Genomic DNA, 19,750 nt, shown 5'->3' with positions numbered 1-19,750 from the left:
AAACGCGCCGTTTATGCGCTCGTCTGCCCGCACCCTAAGGTATAGAGAGAGATTGGCTGGGTAATAGCAATATTGAAGTATATATGATCTAGGTCCTCACTGCCTTGTCTGACATATAGAGGATATCTTGAATTTAATGCTTACAAGTACTGCAAGTCCCAGAGTATACGATTTATTTTCAATACCCTCTTGAATTTGGTATCTAGAACAAGTATTCACTTGATCAATAGTGAAGGAAACAGCATGATAAATTGTCTAATTCATCTGTAATTATATTGCCACATGCAGATAGTGTATTTGTAGCACTCTTTGTTAACTGGTTATGGCAAGGATAAATTGCCCCTCTTTGCTAGGAGCCACATTTGCTGCCAGATTAGGCTATAGGCTATTATCACTTGTCCCAGAACCGCTTTTCACGACATGCAATATATATTCACACATCTGTAAGGCTGCTATGCAGGCCCAATGTCCATAGTTAATCAATGGAGCACTACTAGGGTCCCTCTGCACAGTGTTTGGTGGACATTGTCTGAGCTGCCGGTGGGTAGTTGAAGAGAGGTGCTGCCGCCAACACTCAGGCCGCCCCTCCGATCTGTTGCATCTACCAGAAGAACTGCTGTGGCACATTTATTTTCAGCAAAAAAGTAATCCATGATTTTTTTAATGTTCTCTTAGTATTCCTTAAGAATGTCTAATATAAGTTCTTAATAACATACAATTATTAATCTTCATTTTTTTCTTTGTTTACAGCTCCAATCATAAGCAGGTTTTCAAGACGTGCATCTGGTAAGATCTGATTACATCTTTCATATATAAAATATTTCAGCGTGCTTTACTCCCATGATGAGCTTAGTTGATTTAATGTTTTGAGCCGTGATTGTTTATATAGTGTTTATAATGCTGTAGATGTCACAAGCTGTGCCTAAAGCCCCATTTACACACAAAGATGATCGCTCAAAATTTGTCAGAAACTGACAGTTTTGAGCGCTCATTTTGCATTAGTTACTAATGGGCTAATCAGCCCATTAGAAGATAACTAGCTTCATTTGCGTGTGTTTAGAGAACAGCCAGTGGTCTCTTCTCTAAATACATCTGCTTTGTTCTGCCGCGGGCTGCTGGATGCATACAGTGCTGTCAGCGCAGCCCGTGGAGAGCATGCCGTTCGTGTTATTAGGGACGAGGATTTTATGCTGACTTGAAGTCAGCGATGAATGAAGAGTGCATGGTAAGTGCACAATGGGCGTGCATTTACACACAACAGCTATCGCTCAAAAGCAGTCGTTTAGACGAATTTTGAGTGATAATCGTTGCGTATAAATGGTGCTTAAGAAGGTGTTCTACATCTCTGTTACTGATTATGTTTCCTTGCTCCATTCAAATTCAGGCTGAATGAAATGTTACTTATACTGGGTGTTGAATAAAAAATAATTATTCCATTTATGTTTCGATCTGTTAAAAAATTGACTATTAGCCTCAATGTCCACAGGCAGGTTTGATTTGCGGAATCCACGTAGAAGCACGTGCGGAAGATTCGCAAATCAAGCCACCCATGGGGAAACGCGGACGTCTGCAAATGAAATACAGCATGCGGATTGGATTTGCGGACCTTTTAGTCGGGAAAAAAATCGCAGCATGCTCCATTTGAGTGCAGATCCTGCATGGACGGCTTCCATTGAAGTCAGGGAATATTGTGGACAGTTTTGGGCACCGGTACTAAAGAAAAATATCAGAGCTTGAAGGGGTACAAAGGCGGGCAACTAAGCTAATAAATAGTGTGGGTGGCCTACAATACCCAGAGAGGTTATCAAAATTGTGGTTATTTAGTTTAGAAAAAAAATGGCTGGGGGGCGACCTAATAACTATGTATAAATATATCAGGGGACAATACAGAGATCTCTCCCATCATCTATTTATACCCAGGACTGTGACTGTAACAAGGGGGCATCCTCTATGTCTACACAGACATAGAAGGGGGTTCTTTACTGTAAGAGCAGTGAGACTATGGATCTCTCTGCCTGAGGATGTGGTGATGGTGAACTCATTAAAGAGTACAAGAGGGGCCTGGACACCTTTCTCAAGCGTAACAATATTACATGGTATAGTCACAGATTACTTGAAAAGGGTTGATGATCCAGGGATTTATTCTGATTGAAGTCTGGAAGGATTCCCCCCGCCTAAAATTAGGAAAATTGGCTTCTACCGAATCGTGTTTTTGCCTTCCTCTAGATCAACATTGGAGGGTAGTAGGTTGAATTAGATGGACATGTGTCTTTTTTCAGCCTTATATACTGTTACTATGTAAACAGGATTCCCATTACTAGACTTGCCCAAACTAAAATGATATAACTGAGGAAGGTCACCATTACATGGGCGCTATTAACGCTTGTGTAATAACACTAATTATTGGGCTGCACCTGTGCTTGCAGGTCTAACACAATAATTATCAGGAAGACACAAGCGGTAGCTGCCTAAGGCCATTTTCACACGGCCGAGAAAATCACGCAAGACTTGTGCATTCTAAGATATTGGGCGTGCCTTCGCATCGCATCTCCTACTGTTTTCAATGGGGCCGGCGGCGATCCTACATCCTCGAAGTGATGCGAGGCAGTTTTGATATAAAAACACCTTGCATCCGCGGGAAAATCGCATGTTGGCGAGCGCGATATTGGGCCGTGGTTCATGGCCAGATATCATAATCGCCTATGTGAAGTTAGTCTAAGGGTGCACATATACGCTGCAGATGATCTGCAGTTAACACATGCGAATTACAGCTAATTGCTGGGCTGTGCTTGGACTGTTAGGCCTCCATCACAGGTGGAAAACCTGCAAGAAATATGCGCCAAATCTGTCCCTAAATGATGTTCATTTGGCCATGCTTTTAATTGCTGAAGTGATGCAAATTTTAACTCTTGCATTTCAAGGGTTGAAATCCACAGCATAAAGTCTCCTGTCCACGGGCGTGTCTGATTCTGCCCACGGGAGCTCACAGCAGGATCCGATCCTGCACCCTGCCATGGACATTTTCTTACCTGCCCAGATTCTGTGCGGGTCTTCTCCGTCCCGGCAGGATTTTCTTTCTACTGCATGGCGCAGCACTTTTTTTTTTCTCCTTAAATCTCCTGCTTTCCCGCGAATCTGCGACACGTGCGCAGTGTCAGTTGCGGGTGTGCCGCGGATCAGACAGCTTCCATTGAGTTCACTGGAAGCTGTCCGTGCGGAATCTGCAGAAAAATATTGAAAGCCTATTGTTCTGCCCGGGTTTCCATCTGGATGCAGTTTTGGACAATCCAGATGGAAAGCAGGGATGGAACCCCAGAGAGGAGTTAGAAACGAAATGTGAAGACCTAATAGAAGTGCAAACAAAACCTTAAACAACCAAATGTATCCAAACACACATAATATATTTGATGCAACTCGCAAAATAAAAGACACGGTTAACTATACATCAGTATTTAGTAGCAAAAATAGAATGTCGATAATAAATCTGGGGCCATAATTGCCTACATTTTTTGCCATGACCCTTGTAATAAGTAATTTTGAAATCCATTGTACTTGTTTTACAGCAAAATTAAACATAATGCACGTCATTCAGAAATCTAGTATACATGACTTTCTAATGCATTTCATTGAATACAAGTGTCCTAAAGTATTTCATTGTGTGCGGTATTCATGAACTAGTATTCCATTATGGCATGTTAGTAAACAGCATTTTCCTCTTGACCTCCTGTGAAGCAAAATACAAATATTTTGAATTCTTATTTCAGTTTTCCATTTCAAAACATGTTCATTCCCTTCCAATAGAACATGTTTTGCTAATCAAGCCATCTGCACATTGCTTGTATTCCAAGAGAGAAAATTCCTGATGGCTATATTCAACATGGTTCAATCATTTCAAATTATTAAAGAGGATCTGTCACCAGACTGCTTTCTTTAAGTAAAGGGATTTCTAAGCTGCTCAAATAAAAGTAAGCTAGTGATTGCTATTTCACTTACTGAGTGCCCTTGCAAACACATCTTAATGGGGGTTGTAAGCAAGTACTCCTCGTGCCGGAAACCGCTTCCCTCCAAGACTACATGACTGTCTCCCCAGTAATTGTACAAGAAAGGCACCATAGAATGTGCAGTATTCCTCAGCCGCACTCTGTGTGTTACATTCCAAGAATACTCCTTGCTGCTGCTTTTTACTAACCTCGAGATGCAGAAGGTAGGTTTTCTGGACAGAGTCTTAGCACAGCAGCCAAGTTGCAACAAAAATGGACTCTGATGAAGCTTTGCAGAAAACAGTTCAAGAAGACTGTTATTGGGACTGTTGTATTCTTCATTCTTCAGTAGTGTTGACTTGGTTGGATACTCAGGTTGTGGTCCCCAGGATAGTACCCAGTAGATGGTCAGCATTCAGCAGGCTGGACTCAAAATATAGTCAAGACAGATCTGCGTCAGTAACAGGCTGGGCTCCTGTCACGTGGCTGGAGCTGCACTTCTCAAGCAGAGGAGAGCCGTGTCATCCCAGTACTATGATGATGCCACGACACTGAACAGGACGACATGCTGCCTGCTGAGAAGAAGAAACGCTATGGCGGCTGGTGTTGGCCCACGTATGATAATTCATATCTCTATTAGTCCGCCTGCACACGGGTAGACTTGCATTACAGAATCCGAAACGGGCGTCCATCTCCGCATTCTGCAGCAAATACAGCCTGTAGCATGCTATGGCAAAATGAGATTTCATCTACACGAGTTGCAATGGATTGCGATTTTCCACTCACGGAGGTGTTTTGCCAACTTGAAAGGCAACAAGTTCGGATACAGCTTTAAAGAAGGACAAGTGGGTTGATACAACATAATTTATTTAATAAGATAATAAATGAACAAAATTATATAAAATGCATAATAGTTAAACTAATTTACATAAAATAGGTGATATTGCATACCTTCCTGTTGCACTCTGCATTGTCTCAGGTGTAGGTGCAAATCTGTTACCAGGATCCACAAACAATTATGATACCCATCATATTTATCCATAGGCAACTTACTTTGACACTGCACAACTGTCGAAGCACTCTATGCATTACACAACTGCCTCTCCAATGCTTGCACTTGCATCATTCTCTCTTCCTAACAAAATCTAACTACGTCTGCACACATTCTTAAAATCTTTTTCCTTCTCAATTTCACATTTTGCAAACATGCCACCACATTCACTGGTTCAGCATCCTTCAGACGTTTTCCCATGATTCACTTAAACTCACACATTGCGACCACCTGGTGGCCAGAATATTGTAGGGAGCCTGCTCCCAACCTGGAATCTCAACAGCTTCATTCAAAACAACACTTTCCTTAAAGGGGTTCTGAAATTTAAAAAAAAATTTTTTACTCACCTTGCCTGGCTAGGACCGATCGCCAGGCATGTCCCCTCCAGCCGGCATCTTTTTCTGTGGCTTGTAGAAGCAGAGCAGGAGCGGTCAAAATGACCGCTTCTGGCTCTACTCCGTCCGTCAGCCACTGCTGTGGGCGGCCCGTCCGTCCTGGCTGAACTCCGAGATTCTGCGCGTGCACAGTGAAGACGCGGCCCGTTCTGACTCCTGTCAGAGGACACCTCTCCACTGCGCATGCGCGCGATCCCAGAGCAGCGCGGCTCGTGGAGGAAGAAGAGGAAGAGCAGCGCCTGCTGGGAGATGACCCCCCCCCCCCATGTCAACAACAACAGGAGACAAGGTAAATAATAGGTTTTTATGTTTTAGCAGCCATTAAACCGTGGGTTCCCTGTGTCCATTAGGCAGACCAGGGAACAATGGCTGCTAAAGCATAAAAACATTATTCATGTCAGAACCCCTTTAAAAATAGACATGCTTTATGCAATATCACACTATTTTCTTGATAATTGGATGGAGTTCTTAAAATTCCAGGTTATCAAAATTTTGCAACAAATCAACCCCTGACCCTTCCGCGTATCCTGTTGACAGTGCCAAATTATGTATTGCAAACTTGAAAGGCAACAAGTGCAGATACGACTTTAAAGAAGGACAAGTGGGTTAATGCAACACAATTTATGTAATAAGATAATAAACTAACAAAATTATATAAAATGCATAATAGTTAAACTAATTTACATAAAATAGGCGATATTGCATAATTTTACACTATTTCTTAGGCAAAAGTTAAAGGGGTTGTCCCGCGAAAGCAAGTGGGTCTATACACTTCTGTATGGCCATATTAATGCACTTTGTAATGTACATTGTGCATTAATTATGAGCCATACAGAAGTTATCAGAAGTTATTCACTTACCTGTTCCGTTGCTAGCGTCCTCGTCTCCATGGTGCCGTCTAATTTTCAGCGTCTAATCGCCGGATTAGACGCGCTTGCGCAGTCCGGTCTTCTTCTTTTCTGAATGGGGCCGCTCGTGCCGGAGAGCGGCTCCTTGTAGCTCCGCCCCGTCACGTGCCGATTCCAGCCAATCAGGAGGCTGGAATCGGCAATGGACCGCACAGAAGCCCTGCGGTCCACCGAGGGAGAAGATCCCGGCGGCCATCTTCACCAGGTAAGTAAGAAGTCACCGGAGCGCGGGGATTCAGGTAAGCACTGTGCGGTTTTCTTGTTTAACCCCTGCATCGGGTTTGTCTCGCGCCGAACGGGGGGGCTATTGAAAAAAAAAAAACCCGTTTCGGCGCGGGACAACCCCTTTAAATACTGGTATCACCAAGGGATATACATGAATACATTAATATTACGCATGAATATAGTTACAAACACATAAACTACATCTGTTCAGCTGGATGAATACCCACCACTGAACGGAGTCCATCACCTAGGAGTCTTGAACCATCATCTGTCTGAGTTTTCAATCAGCTGGAGAACCGACAGCCGAAAACAGAGCATACTCTTTGGGAGCTACACTGTGAGAGAGCGTCCTCCACTCACAGGTCACAGGCTTCTGATCATCTCTGTTCTGCCCCAGCTTATATACACAGAAAAATGTGTATGTGCAGCTATTGACAACTTTAAAGCCTGTAATTCTTTGCGGACCCGCACAGTTGGCTTCCATTGAAGTCAGTAGAAGCTGTCCAACCCGTGTCCCTTCCGCAATCATCATTGCAGAAAAGTCGAGAAATCCGCGCCATTGCCTAGCAATGGCGCGGCATTATCTGTACTGCACATGTGCGCCAGCTGGCACATCCGCAATACACATAAGAAGATTCCGGACAAGTACGCGGCGGTCACCCGCCCGTGTGCAGGCGGCTTTACTAGTGGACGTTCACTTAGTGCAGTACCATTCACTAGCTTATGTTTTTTACTGCAATTGAAGGAATAAAAATTGAGTTTTTTCTCTGCAAAACCATATATCTATTCTGCATATCAACTTTATGCTTTAAATATAGGCAAATTTGCTACATTGGATTTCATTCTGTCATATAAATGGTGTAACAGCAGACTAAATTGTCCTATGCCATGTCCTATGATAAATCAATGTAACAAACTATGTGTAAATGACTTTGAATGATAAATATCAATTACATAACTATCCCATGATCTGTAATAATAAGTTTATATCCAGGGCCAGTCAAATTATAATATTGTATTCATATAGCTGAACAAGACTGATATATGACAAGTTGCATATTACTATTCACTGTAATATACCATATTTTTCGCTTTATAAGATGCACTTTTCTTCCCTCCCATTTTTTAGCTATTGCTAGGCGAAGGTGGGAGTTTATCTTTATGCAGAAAGCAATTGGCCAGTGTCAAATCCGGAGCCACAAAACAATGTGTTAAAGAATTAACAAAATTGAAATTAATGTTCCAAAAGAAACAAATAGCTGGGGAAGACCACCACGTGTGGAAATAAATACCCTTAGGCCTCATGCCCACGGTCATGGCACCCTCCAAAACCCACATACTTACCACTCCGGATCCACCGTACGCATCCCGCATGGAGGGCCAGCGCACATGCGCAGTACAGTGCATGACCCTCTGGCAGAGTCAGATGATGTGGTCGGCAGTGGGCGGGGAGGCCTACTCATGCGATACTTCAGCTGTGCTACAGTGGAAGTATAGCGTGACGGCCAGCTTACATTGACTACAATGGAAGCCAGCCGCGCGTATTCCTATGGCAAATAGGACACGCCACGTTTTCTTTCGTGCTGTGAAATTCTGCAGCGTGAACATAGAGCTATTGGGTTCAATTGAACCTAATACCGTAGCTGTAGGGCAATGCCGTGGATTTCCTCCACGTAAAGCACGGCAGAAATCCGGCTGTGGGCATTAGCCCTTGAGGCCGCAACCCCTCCAACATAATTCAAAATCCAAAAGAATAGTGGCCAGAAAATGTAAAGGAAGGACCGAGATCAAAACCAGGGAACTGGATGAGGAGACATATTGCTACCATACTGAGGACGAAATCTGCAAACTTGGTGAGAATGGAGTAGTTATGTTTCCCAAGAGGGATATCAAAGGGGTACCCAAGGAGGTTGACTCCATCGCAATCCATTTTTTAATGGAGTGAGTGTCCACCGATACTTAATTTTTAATAAATGCAAAAATTTTGGTAATTCCAAATGTTTCACTTACTTTTTTTCGCTACTACCTTTTCTTAAATTAACTTCAGAATTATAGTAAGATTTCAGTTATTTGTAGTTGACTGAAAACTCCCCGGCCAATGATTGGCTAGAACTCCCCTACCCCGTCATACATCCGGATATCCAACCTTATGAGAGAAAGGCGGGACCCAGATTACATCAAAGATGGGAATTCCGAGTAGAGCAAAGCCTATATACAAGCATGCTCAGTAACAAAAAGGAGGTTCAAGCTGCATTTTTGAACACTTTGTACAGCGTTTGACAGCATTTTTTAACACACCCCATTATTGTGATGGGTGATGAGGTGCAATTAAAAAAATAGAGAACACAGTGCTCAAAGTGTTCAAACGCAGGTCTACGAAGCCCCATTGAAATCAATGGAGGCGTTGTAGTGTGAATGGCTAATTGCAGTAAAAAGCAGGCTGTGTCAGAGCGGCCTGAGGCTGCCTTCACACAGGTAAGAAAATCGCGTTGTGAGCATGTCTGGTTCTCAGCTGTTAGTCACAGCAGAGAACCCAGAGGAGAAGGGAGAAGTGGTTTTTAACCACTTCTGCCTTCTCCTTTACCGGATACATAGCGCTCAATGACTGCTATGTACTAAAAAGTGGAAGCGTTACTTCCACTATGCGACCTGGCGACCGCCGGGTGCTCTCTGTTACAACAGAGCTGCAGGGTCCTAGTAGACCCTGATAAGCTCTGCCAGTGACTATTGTCACTACAGGGGGATATTTTTTCCTGTAACTTGGGCTCCTATGGATGCCTCAGCTACAGTGGAAAAGTGTCAAATAAAAAAAGAAAAATACAATGTGAATGACCTCCAGAGGTCTTTTATGATGTCATGGGGGACATAGATGGTAAAAAAAAAATAGTTACAAAAATGAGTTTAAAAAAATTACAGACTGAAATAAAAAATGTATATATAAGGGCTTATTCACAGGAGCGTATATACGCTACCATCTGAGTTTATTTCCCCCTTCCCCTCATCGGCTCTCTTCCTCTCTCCTCCCCTCCGGCTGTTTGCAATGAAAGGGGGCGGGGTGGGGTAGAGCTTAGCTCCTGCCCCTTGTCCGCAGCCTGCAATGGGAGGGGGTGGGGCAGGGCAGAGCTTAGGTCCGCCCTGCCCCCTCCTATTGGAAACAGCCGGAGGGGAGGAGAGAGGCAAAGAGTCAGCGAGGGGGAGGAAAGGGGGAAGACAGCTCAGATGGTAGCGTATATGAGCCGGCCGTGAAAGTGGCGACCGATATACGCTTGTGTGAATAAGCCCTTCAAAAGAAAATGACCCACCGCCGACGCCAACTAAAACTGTCCCTGTATGTGCCTTGTAATCCGAAACCATACATGTTATATATCCAAATGTCCAAAGCAAAATAAGGAACCCAATCCTATATTTTATTTTAGTGTAGATACACTAATTTAAAAATAAAACTATAAATGTCGAAAAAAAATCATTTTTTAGCTCTTTACCTCCAACAAAATGGAAAAAAAGCCAGTGGAAAAGGATATAAAAAAAACAAACCTATATGTCACTGTGAAAAACAAAAAAAAACTAAACTAAAATAATTTCTGTAGCTGAAGGCAACAAAATATGACAGTAAAACCACCACATGGGTAAAATCCCTAAAAATTGTCTGGTCCTTAAGGCACAAAACATCGTGGTCCTTAAGGGGTTAAGGATTGTTGCTTTCAGCGAACAACCTGTGTCCATTAACAAGGCAAATGTATCAGACTGGTTGGTTTATTGCTGATTTTCTGTAGTGAGGTTTGATAGAACCAGAATTGCTCAGCTAGAGGTTAATTGTTGAATTGCCTGCTGACAGGAGAAAAGCTCATTTATTATTCAGTAATCTGACTTGTCCCCCATGCTGTGACTGCGCCACTGTTTTGCCTTTTAAAGGGTTCTTATCATGCAGATAGAAATTCAATAATAAATGCTGCTACATTATGTTAAGGTAACGTCTGTACTAAGCTTGGCCTGTGTATTCACCATTGTTAATGCGCTAGGTTACTGATCTATTAAATAGAGATTTATTCAACCTGTTTCAATGAAAATCAGGCAGTATGGCTTACAGACACATTTTTAGCATTATTGTAGCCATCAGTAGGAAAATACTCAATAGCATGTCAAATCTAACATATTTACCGTATTTTTCGCCTTATAAGACGCACCCCCGTTTTAGAGTGGGAAAATAGGGGGGAAAAAATCATTACTCACCTCCCCCGGCGTTCTGCGGCGCTGCTGCAGGCTGTCGCTCCCTCCTGGTCCCCGGCAGAGCATTGCTTTCTGCATGCAGGGCTTGAAATCCCCACCTCCAGAAAGCTAATACTGTGATTGGCTAAAACACGCCGTCAGCCAATCACAGCCATTCAATGACATCATTGAATGGCTGTGATTGGCTGAAGGCGCACGTGTGTTAGCCAATCACAGCCATTCAATGATGTCATGAGGTGGGGATTTCAAGCCCAGCGTACAGAAAGCAGTGCTCTGCCGGGGACCAGGAGGGAGCTACAGCCTGCAGCAGCGCCGCAGAATGCCGAGGGAGGTGAGTAATGATTTTTTTTTTGACAGGAGGAGAGAAATCTTCTGACTGATCGCACATTTGTTCGTGCGATCGCGAATTTAACGCGCAATCGCGCTAAATAAATCGCGATCACGCTAAAAATGGTGATCGGAACAAAGTTTCGGCACATTCGCTTTATAAGACGCAGGAACTTTTCCCCTCCGCTTTGGAGGCGGAAAAAGTGCATCTTATAAAGCGAAAAATACGGTATATACACTGATCAGCCATCACATTAAAACTCCTTGCCTAATATTGTGTAGATCCCCCTTATTCTGAAACAAAATAAACAAGGCATAGACTACCGAAGACCTCTGAGGTGTCCTGTGTTATCATCACACGGGTGAGGGTAATATTGGGCTAATATCACACGGGCGAGGGCGATATCGGGCCGTGAATCTGTAATTCCAGTGGCACCAATTCCCATACAGTTTTTCCTGTAATTCCCAGGAAGGGGGACATTCTGGGGGCTCAATTCTGGTATCTTTTCCTTTATAAATCGGGAACTTATGGGTGTACCTTGATGTACTTTCGCACAGCTTGTGCATTTTCGCTCCGTACCGTACCCTCCTACTGGGCAGGTACTGGCGGAGTCAAAGCCTCTAGTTTAAATGTACCAGGGACTCATCTGCATGAATGTTTTTCTTAGGGGTGTGAGTCCGAGCAAACTTAGCATTAAAATGCTCTATTACTGGCCTGATTTTATAGAAGTGATCATAATTGGGGTCATCGCTGGGTGGGCACGGCGTATTGTCGTTACAATGCAGGAATTTTATGATCACTTTAAAACGCGTCTTTGACATAACCATGGGGAGCATTGGGGTGTGGGCCCTAATGCTCTGCTTTTTAACTAGCCCCATACATAATACAATGCTCTCCAATTTTGTGATTTATGATGCATCCAGAGGGGTCTACTTGGGGTTTTCTCAGATAAAATTCTGGACATATAAATTTGTTTGGGTAACAATGTGTGTAATAAAATCATGCAAAAATTAAAGAAAATTTTAAAAGTGCTCCCATCTGAGTCCTGTTGTATCAAATTGTATTCCTGAGTTCTCAGTAAAATCAGGTATCTGGGGTCTGACATTTTCTGGAGTAATCCATTGAGCATCAGCAGTATCAGGGTCCAATAAAAGTGGCAGCCCTTGGCCGCCTTCTCAGAGGTACAGAGAACTGAGAATCACATGATGCTGGACAGAGGCTGGGCAGACATCTGTCTGGGATGATTTAGAAAACCTTACATTGAGGGCGGGGGGTTGAACTCTATGACCGTGGATGTAAACTTCCTGTGGGCCATATTATATGTTAGCTGATATACCCGGCTTCGCCCGAGTTAATTTAGTACACATCTTTACCTGTTGTTCGCATGGAAGATTTTCATGAAGTCATGGTTAATTCAGAGGAACTGAGCAATAAAATATGTATACACATAGAGAAGTGTTAGATTCTCCTCAGATTGCATGTACCGATGTCCTTCTGCAGAATGTGCCACCCTTCCCACTCTCCTTACTTTTTACCCTTAAAGGTAACACCATTTTTTTCAAATTTAACCCCAGACTGGAGGTTGCAGCCCCTTCTTAGCCTTAAAGGCATGCTTTATCCCTGCAATTCATGGCCACTTTCTTATGTACTTTACAGCCTTTCAGTATATGCACATAGAGGTCAGTTAGCTTGTTCTCATTATATACACATAGTGGTGAGGTAGATTCTCCTCAGTATATGCACACAGCGGAGCGTTTGGTTGTTGTGTCAAATTTCACACTTGTACAACACTGGGAAGTTACATTACATAGGGATGCACTTACTTTTGCTCTTAGCATTAAATAATCGAGTTGTGACTCCTTTACTTTTCCTATTTAGGACCTAAAGAATGCTCGTGCCAAATTTCACGCTTGTACAACACCAGGAAGTTACATTACATAGGGGTGCGCTTACTTTTGCATTGAATATTGAATAATCTACCGTAGTTGTGACTCCTTTACTTTTCCTATTTAGGACCTAAAGAATGCTCGTGCCAAATTTTACGCTTATATGACAGATGGAAGTTAAGAGAATTTGATTAGGTACATTACATAGGGGTGCCAATACTTTTGCACTTAGCATTGAATAATCAAGTTGTGACCCCTTTACTTTTCCTAATTAGGACCTAAAGAATGGTTGTGCCACATTTCATGTTTGTACGACACTGGGAAGTTAGAGAATTCGATTAGGTACATTACATAGAGGTGCCAATACATTTGCAATAAGCATTGAATAATTGAGTTCTGACCCCTTTACTTTTCTTATTTAGAACCTAAAGAATGCTTCTGTCAAATTTCATGTTTTTACGACATCGGGAAGTTAGAGAATTAGTGGCGAGTCAGTCAGTGAGGGCTTTCACAGATAGATAGATAATGTACCCAAATAAAACGCATAAATCTTTTTTTCTTGGGTGGGTGACCACAGGATGCTGGGGGATCACTGGAATGGGGTGACCATGGGATGGGGTCGGGAACACAGCAGGAACTTTTTATTTTGCCTTTGCATGTTTTTTTTTTTTTTTTTACATTGACGGATACGCTGACTAACTACACACTACACTTACAGGATCAGACACAACACTAACTACACTGACTAAGCTAACACTACACGGACACACTGATCACATTTACTAGCTATACTTATATACTGATCACACAACACTACCTGCATTAAGGCCTCCCTCTCACAGGCGTTTGGCAAAACGCTGCGATTTCGATCTTAATTTTCGGCCACAGCTTTTAGCACTCCCCATCATTAATGAGATACGCTAAATGGCGAAAAATAGGACAGACTCCGATCGAGTGCTTGTCTGAGAAGCTCCATAGAAAACCATAGGAGCGTGAAACCGAGATTAACATGGCGCTGAAAACGCTGCAATAATCGCGGGAAAAAGCGCCTGTGTGAGGGAGGCCTAACATTACACTGACGCCTACACTACCTATAATACAACCGATGCCTGTGATTTTTTTATTTCCTGCACATGATTATTCCCCGAGCCCTCTTTCTCTCCAACCACCAATAACGCACTATGGTGATTAGTGAGAGAGATTGCACTGTAAACAGCACAAACTTGGGATGCTGCGCTGTGATTGGCTAGTCAGCACTGACTGACCAATCACAGCGACCACTGGTGCAGGACCACTGTGATTGGTTCCCGAGCAGCAAGTACTGATTGGCTGCTAATTATGTTAGCAGCCATCACAACAGTATTGTAGCGATTGCCACTGCAGCTTTAAATATCGGATGTAAGTTTATGTCCTGTTGCACTAAGTTCCAATGTGTTCATGACGTAAACTTACGTCCCGTGGCGTTCAGGGGTTAAAGGAAACTGGTCACATGTTTGTCTCTTTCCTGTAATATATCTTAGAATGGATAGTTAATCTCTTTCAAGAATTAGTGCCTTCTGCTTAAGGAGGCTAAGCAGCTCAGAGCTTTAGAAGTAATAACGTTAAGAGAATCTGCAAAATCAAATATTATCCTTGTAACTGAAAGGCTTCATTTTAGGTCACTTATTTTAGCGCTCTGGAAATTAGATTAAAAAGATAGCAATTGAATGTGGGACTTTTGTATAATACAGTTCCAAGCGAAAGTAAGTGAACCTTTTGAATTTTCCTGGACTTCTGCATTGATTGCTAATAAAATGTGATCCAAGTGTTATCTAAGTCGTAATCAGTTCATCCTTCTTCTACAAAAACAATTAATATACTGTACATGCACCATGGTGCTCCCAATACATTTTATAAGATTTAGACCCCTGGTATCAATCATCCTGCACATCATCTCCAGGATAAGAGCTTCCCTGGTTTTGTTTTTATGCAAAAGGCCCCCTGCACATGGGCGGTAATTCAGCGGCGGGATTTCCCGCAGAATTTCCGCCCGTGCCCGCCTGCATGGGATTGCATTAGATAAAGCAATCCTAGGCAGACGGCCGTGATTTGTCCGCGTGAAAACACAGCTCCTCTCTGCGCACGCACCGGCTGGCTGGCAGCTGGCACACCGCAGAGAGGAGACCCTGGGAGCGGGTAAGCCGCAGGGCTGGGCAGGGGCACGGGTCCGCATCCCGCTACAAAAATTCTCGCAGCGGGATCCGACGCGGCCGTCTGCAGGCGGCCAAAAGAAAAAGAAACTTGTGTATCTACAGATAAAGATAGGTTATAATATCGCTGAACACTAAAACAAGACCTTTCTAATATATATATAGTATTTGGCATGTAAGAATTCCTTAATTAAATCAATACCGTAGTACATCAGATCTGTTTTATAGTTCTAATTTAAATAACCCAAAATGCTTCCCTGTTCGACATCTTCAGGCACCTCAGTTTCTTGGCTTGTTAAAGCGATCCTGGAAAAACAAAGATGGCAGAACTGCTTCTCTGACTGATGTACATTGTGTATTAGTATGCATCAGTAGTCTTAGGCCTCATGTCCACAGGAAAAATGTGGCCCGCCGCGGATATGTACTGCGGATTTCCGCCGCGGATGCACTTAAATTCCTTTTTTTTTTCATGCGAGAGATCAATTGAGCTATGAGCTCTATGATCTCCTACACGCGTGATCCGCCTTAAATGGAGCATGTCGCGTTTTTTTTTCACGCCCATGAAATTTTTAAATCGCTTTAAAATGCCATCCGCGGCTATTTTATATAACCGCGGGTAGTCAATGCATTCCTATGGGAAATTTTACATGTGGATCACGCGTGCGGGTGATCCGCTGCGGATTTGAAAATATATTTTTCACGTGGACATGAGGCCTAACACACTACATTCTGATCTGACTGGCCAATACTGCTCACATGAGCAACACTGATCCATCATAGCAGGTGTAGTGTCATATACTAATACACAGTGTACATCAGGTTGTAGAAGCATTTTGGCCATTTTTGTTTCTCTAGGACCAGAGGGTTACTTTAAGGCCTCATGTCTACTGCTGGTGGCCCTGCATACCTATCAGATGCTTTCTTCTTCTGTATTGCGGATGTTCCGCCGGCGCTCCAGTTCACATGCGCAGAACAGATTTCTCCACACAATCGCCTACGCGGTTGCAGGAGTGCTGCGGGAGGAACAGCTTCCATTGACTTCAACTGAAGCCGTCCCTGCGTATCCGCTCTAAAAATAGAGCATGCTGCGTTTTATTTTCGGCACTTAGCAGCGGAAAATAAAATTCACTGGTGTGCATAGAGAGAGGAATCTCCACACACCTCAATGGACACATTGAGCAGCAGGGTATTATTGTATCTTGAGGCCACCAGAATCTAGGGGCTGTCCTGGCTTTGCTTGTGTTTAGACCCCCTGCCAAGCCCCTAGCTCCCGATTGGCTACTACAGGGAAGATAGTGAGAGGCGACAGCAGGGAACACCGACAGCGGGGCTAGGTCGCAGGGGCAGCATAGCACTTCTCCTTCCAGCGCTGCACTTATAGCGTAGCCTAATATCCCCCCGTATCTGCTCCCTGTTCAGCCGCTTGTGGCGCTCACCTCCCCCCGGCTGCGCTGCAACCTCTGGTGCTGTAGTGAAAGCCTCATGTCCCCCCCTCTCCCCCTCCCCGTCCCTGGTCCCCGGTCCCCGGTTGGCCGCTTGCGGTGCTCACCTCCCCCCGACTGCGCTGCTGGCTTTGGCGCTGTACTTAAAGCCGTCGCACGAGAAGGAGCACCCAACGGAGCCAACGAGTGATGAGTAAGACAGCTACGGGGACACGGCACAACACACAGAGTAAGAGCCAATGCAGAGGTAGGGGTGTGACAGGACCGTCCCTCTATGTAAAGCCCTGTCACACCCCTACCTTCCGGTGGCGTCAAGATACAATAATACCGAGCAGCGGATCGCCCACGCCTGCTGACAAGCGCAAAATCCGCTACTCAATTTGCCCCGTGTGCATGAGGCCTTACTTTCTTAGTGCAAAAGGATCTCAAACTTGAGATAGCTCCTGTTTTTGTGCATTCATAATGCTTATCCACACCAGAAACATTTCTATTCTTTTTCCTCTGTGTAGTTGCATCCGAAACATGTTTGCAATATAATTTTTAAGCTTCCCAATGGCATAGCCAATATACTGAAGATTACGAGCAATACATTTAATTACATATGCCATATAGTGGCCATCACAATTTATTCTATAACTTCATTTCGAAGTGACGGGGCCTTTAAACATGTAAAAAAAAAAACATTCGTTTTAACTATATACATAGATTTTAACATCTTGACTCAATGGCCTGAGCAAAATGAATGTTTTGTTTTGGCTATAAAAGAGACTAGGTAGCCAGATGTTATCTACAGACACAAGAGTCAGCCTTCTTGCATTATCTCACACGGAACATCATCTTGGGAGAAACTTGCCAAGTATTTGTCATATTTATAGATGAATGACATCCTGTTTAAATAGGCAGACTGTCGTTTGAATTATCATTCATCCTTCAGATCGTGCAGGCATTTACATTGAGCGATTACCATTCAAATTACCGTGATCCAGCGAGAAGCCGAACAATAATCATCCCGTGTAAAAGGGCCCTTACTGAGGTGGACCGGACGCAAAAGGGTTTTCAATAGAAACAGCAGGTGGCGCTTTTCTAACATTAGTCCTGGAATATTTTGGGATAGAAACAAGGGTAAATACAAAAAATGTTCATAAGTATGGTCTTGAATTCATACTGATATTACAAAATGCGAAAAGTAACTCTGTCTGTTACCTTTTCATGGCTAAACTGTTGAAGCGATTTTGATTACATTTGGTAGGGAGATAGCTTGCATCTTGAGGAAGGACGTAGGCTACGTTTCATCACGAAAATGTATTGAGTTCTGGAGTGAGCGCGACAAGACAGATTTATTTGGTGATGCACAGGCGCGCCTCCACTCTAGCGGCAATGGGAAGGGGGTGCACATCATAAGCTATGCCTACAGAAACGGGCAGACACGTCAGGGCAGACATCGTTGCCACATGTATGTGATAATTAAGTGCGGCGGAGGGGAGGGGAAGGAGGTGCACATCATAAGCTAGGCCTCCCCAAACGAGCAGACGTCGTTACTGCACATATGTGATTAGTAAATTAGCAGGGATACCTGGCGTTGGCCAGGATTAAAACTTGAACGAAAGACACATTAACAGACAGATTTTGCCCACAAAACCTTTATATCCTAGCGAAAGATGACAAGCCCAACAACGTACAGAACGGCGCTGACAGTGGATCACAGTTACATTCCTTTCATTATTTGAACTTTTTACGTTTCAATATATAGCAAAACACAAATTAGATTTAAAAAAAACAAATGGTACTCGGACGATCTCGCATGAACAAGTTGACTATAAACAATATTTTTGGTGCTGCAACCCCCGTAGGATTGCAACTGATTACCGGCAATATGGTGTTGTACACTTATGATTAGGATTTCCAAAACAATGGGATCAACCTTATTTTCTGTACTTCAATGCAGATCTAAAAACTATATATTACTAGATATTACTGGAATAACTGCTAAAAACCCAAGTTATTACCATAGCAGTTTAGGTATGCCACGAACGATGGTATGGATGACCCATCACCATCTCACATAATTAGGTACACCTCCTTTCACTATTACATGCATAGGTCTGCTAGGGGCAATGGGGATTTTCACCTTTAATCTGTAGCATGCTGGCAGGTCCATGTGGCTTTTTAGAAATGCACATCAGGTCCAATCTGGCATACATTCCTGATATAATTTATGCTAGTTTCTGGCGTAAATTATTGAAAAGACTGTCTGTCCAGGGCGGCAAGGCACCCACCCGACAAGCCCTGCCTACTTTTTGGGAAGGTGGCAGGGACAGCGCCAAAAAGTTTTTACAAATTCCACAAAGGCCCACTTTGGAACTCTTTTGTACATCAGAAGCTGTCAGACTCAAAATGAACATAGAGCTGCCAAATATTTCCTTCATTTTTTAAATGATCGGAAAGCGCCTATAAACACATGTTGTGGGGAATACCCAATGTAATACATGACCCACATGTACTCTGCAGGCCATTTAAATGACTGAAAGATAGTCAGCCTTTCATTTAATGCCCTATATTATAGGATGTAGGGAAATATTCATCAATAACGTGTCTGATCCTGTTTTTGTATTTCAGTGTGTGCAGAAGCATATAATCCAGATGAAGAAGACGATGAAACCGAAAAAAGGGTAAACATCAGACCACTTTTTTGTGTTTATTAGGAATTATTAACTAGCACAGAGGCATTTATTGCGGAGCATGCAATATATCGTTTTTGGAATCGCATTAGTTTGTTTTTCAATAGACCAGTAACATTTGTGTATCTATAAGGCTGGGTTCACACAGGGCGGATTTGCTTCAGTTTTGCCGCAAAAGAAATGCTTCTGCGACAAAACTGCTTCAAAGGTTAATTTTGGCTTGCGGATTTTCTTGCGGAAAAATCCGCAAGCGGTTTTTACTTTTTGCCGCGGATTTTGCTGCGTCCATAGAGGTCTATGGACAAACAAGAGCTGCGGAAAAGACAGAAGAATGGACATGCTGCATCTTTTAAAACCGCGCCACAGTTGCATTTCCGCACTGCGGCTGTGCGGATAAAATCCGCCCTGTGAGAACAGCTTTTTTGCAAAAGTCATTTGTGC

The 19,750-nt window shown here is 43.3% G+C and overlaps 1 protein-coding gene across 2 annotated transcripts in view; it reads left to right on the top strand.

Moving 5' to 3' along the window:
- PRKAR2B (protein kinase cAMP-dependent type II regulatory subunit beta) overlaps nucleotides 1-19,750 on the top strand; it is a 106,693-nt gene that overhangs the window by 46,102 nt on the left and 40,841 nt on the right. For both annotated transcript variants that reach the window (XM_066591938.1, XM_066591939.1), the window contains exons 2-3: nucleotides 751-786; nucleotides 19,248-19,300. In XM_066591938.1, the coding sequence (XP_066448035.1) occupies nucleotides 751-786; nucleotides 19,248-19,300 (89 nt within the window). The remainder of the gene's footprint in view (nucleotides 1-750; nucleotides 787-19,247; nucleotides 19,301-19,750) is intronic.

The sequence above is a fragment of the Eleutherodactylus coqui genome, chromosome 2, assembly GCF_035609145.1.
Source record: "Eleutherodactylus coqui strain aEleCoq1 chromosome 2, aEleCoq1.hap1, whole genome shotgun sequence".
In the NCBI taxonomy this organism is placed as follows: Eukaryota; Metazoa; Chordata; class Amphibia; order Anura; family Eleutherodactylidae; genus Eleutherodactylus; species Eleutherodactylus coqui.
This window is presented reverse-complemented; position numbering and strand designations above follow the sequence as displayed.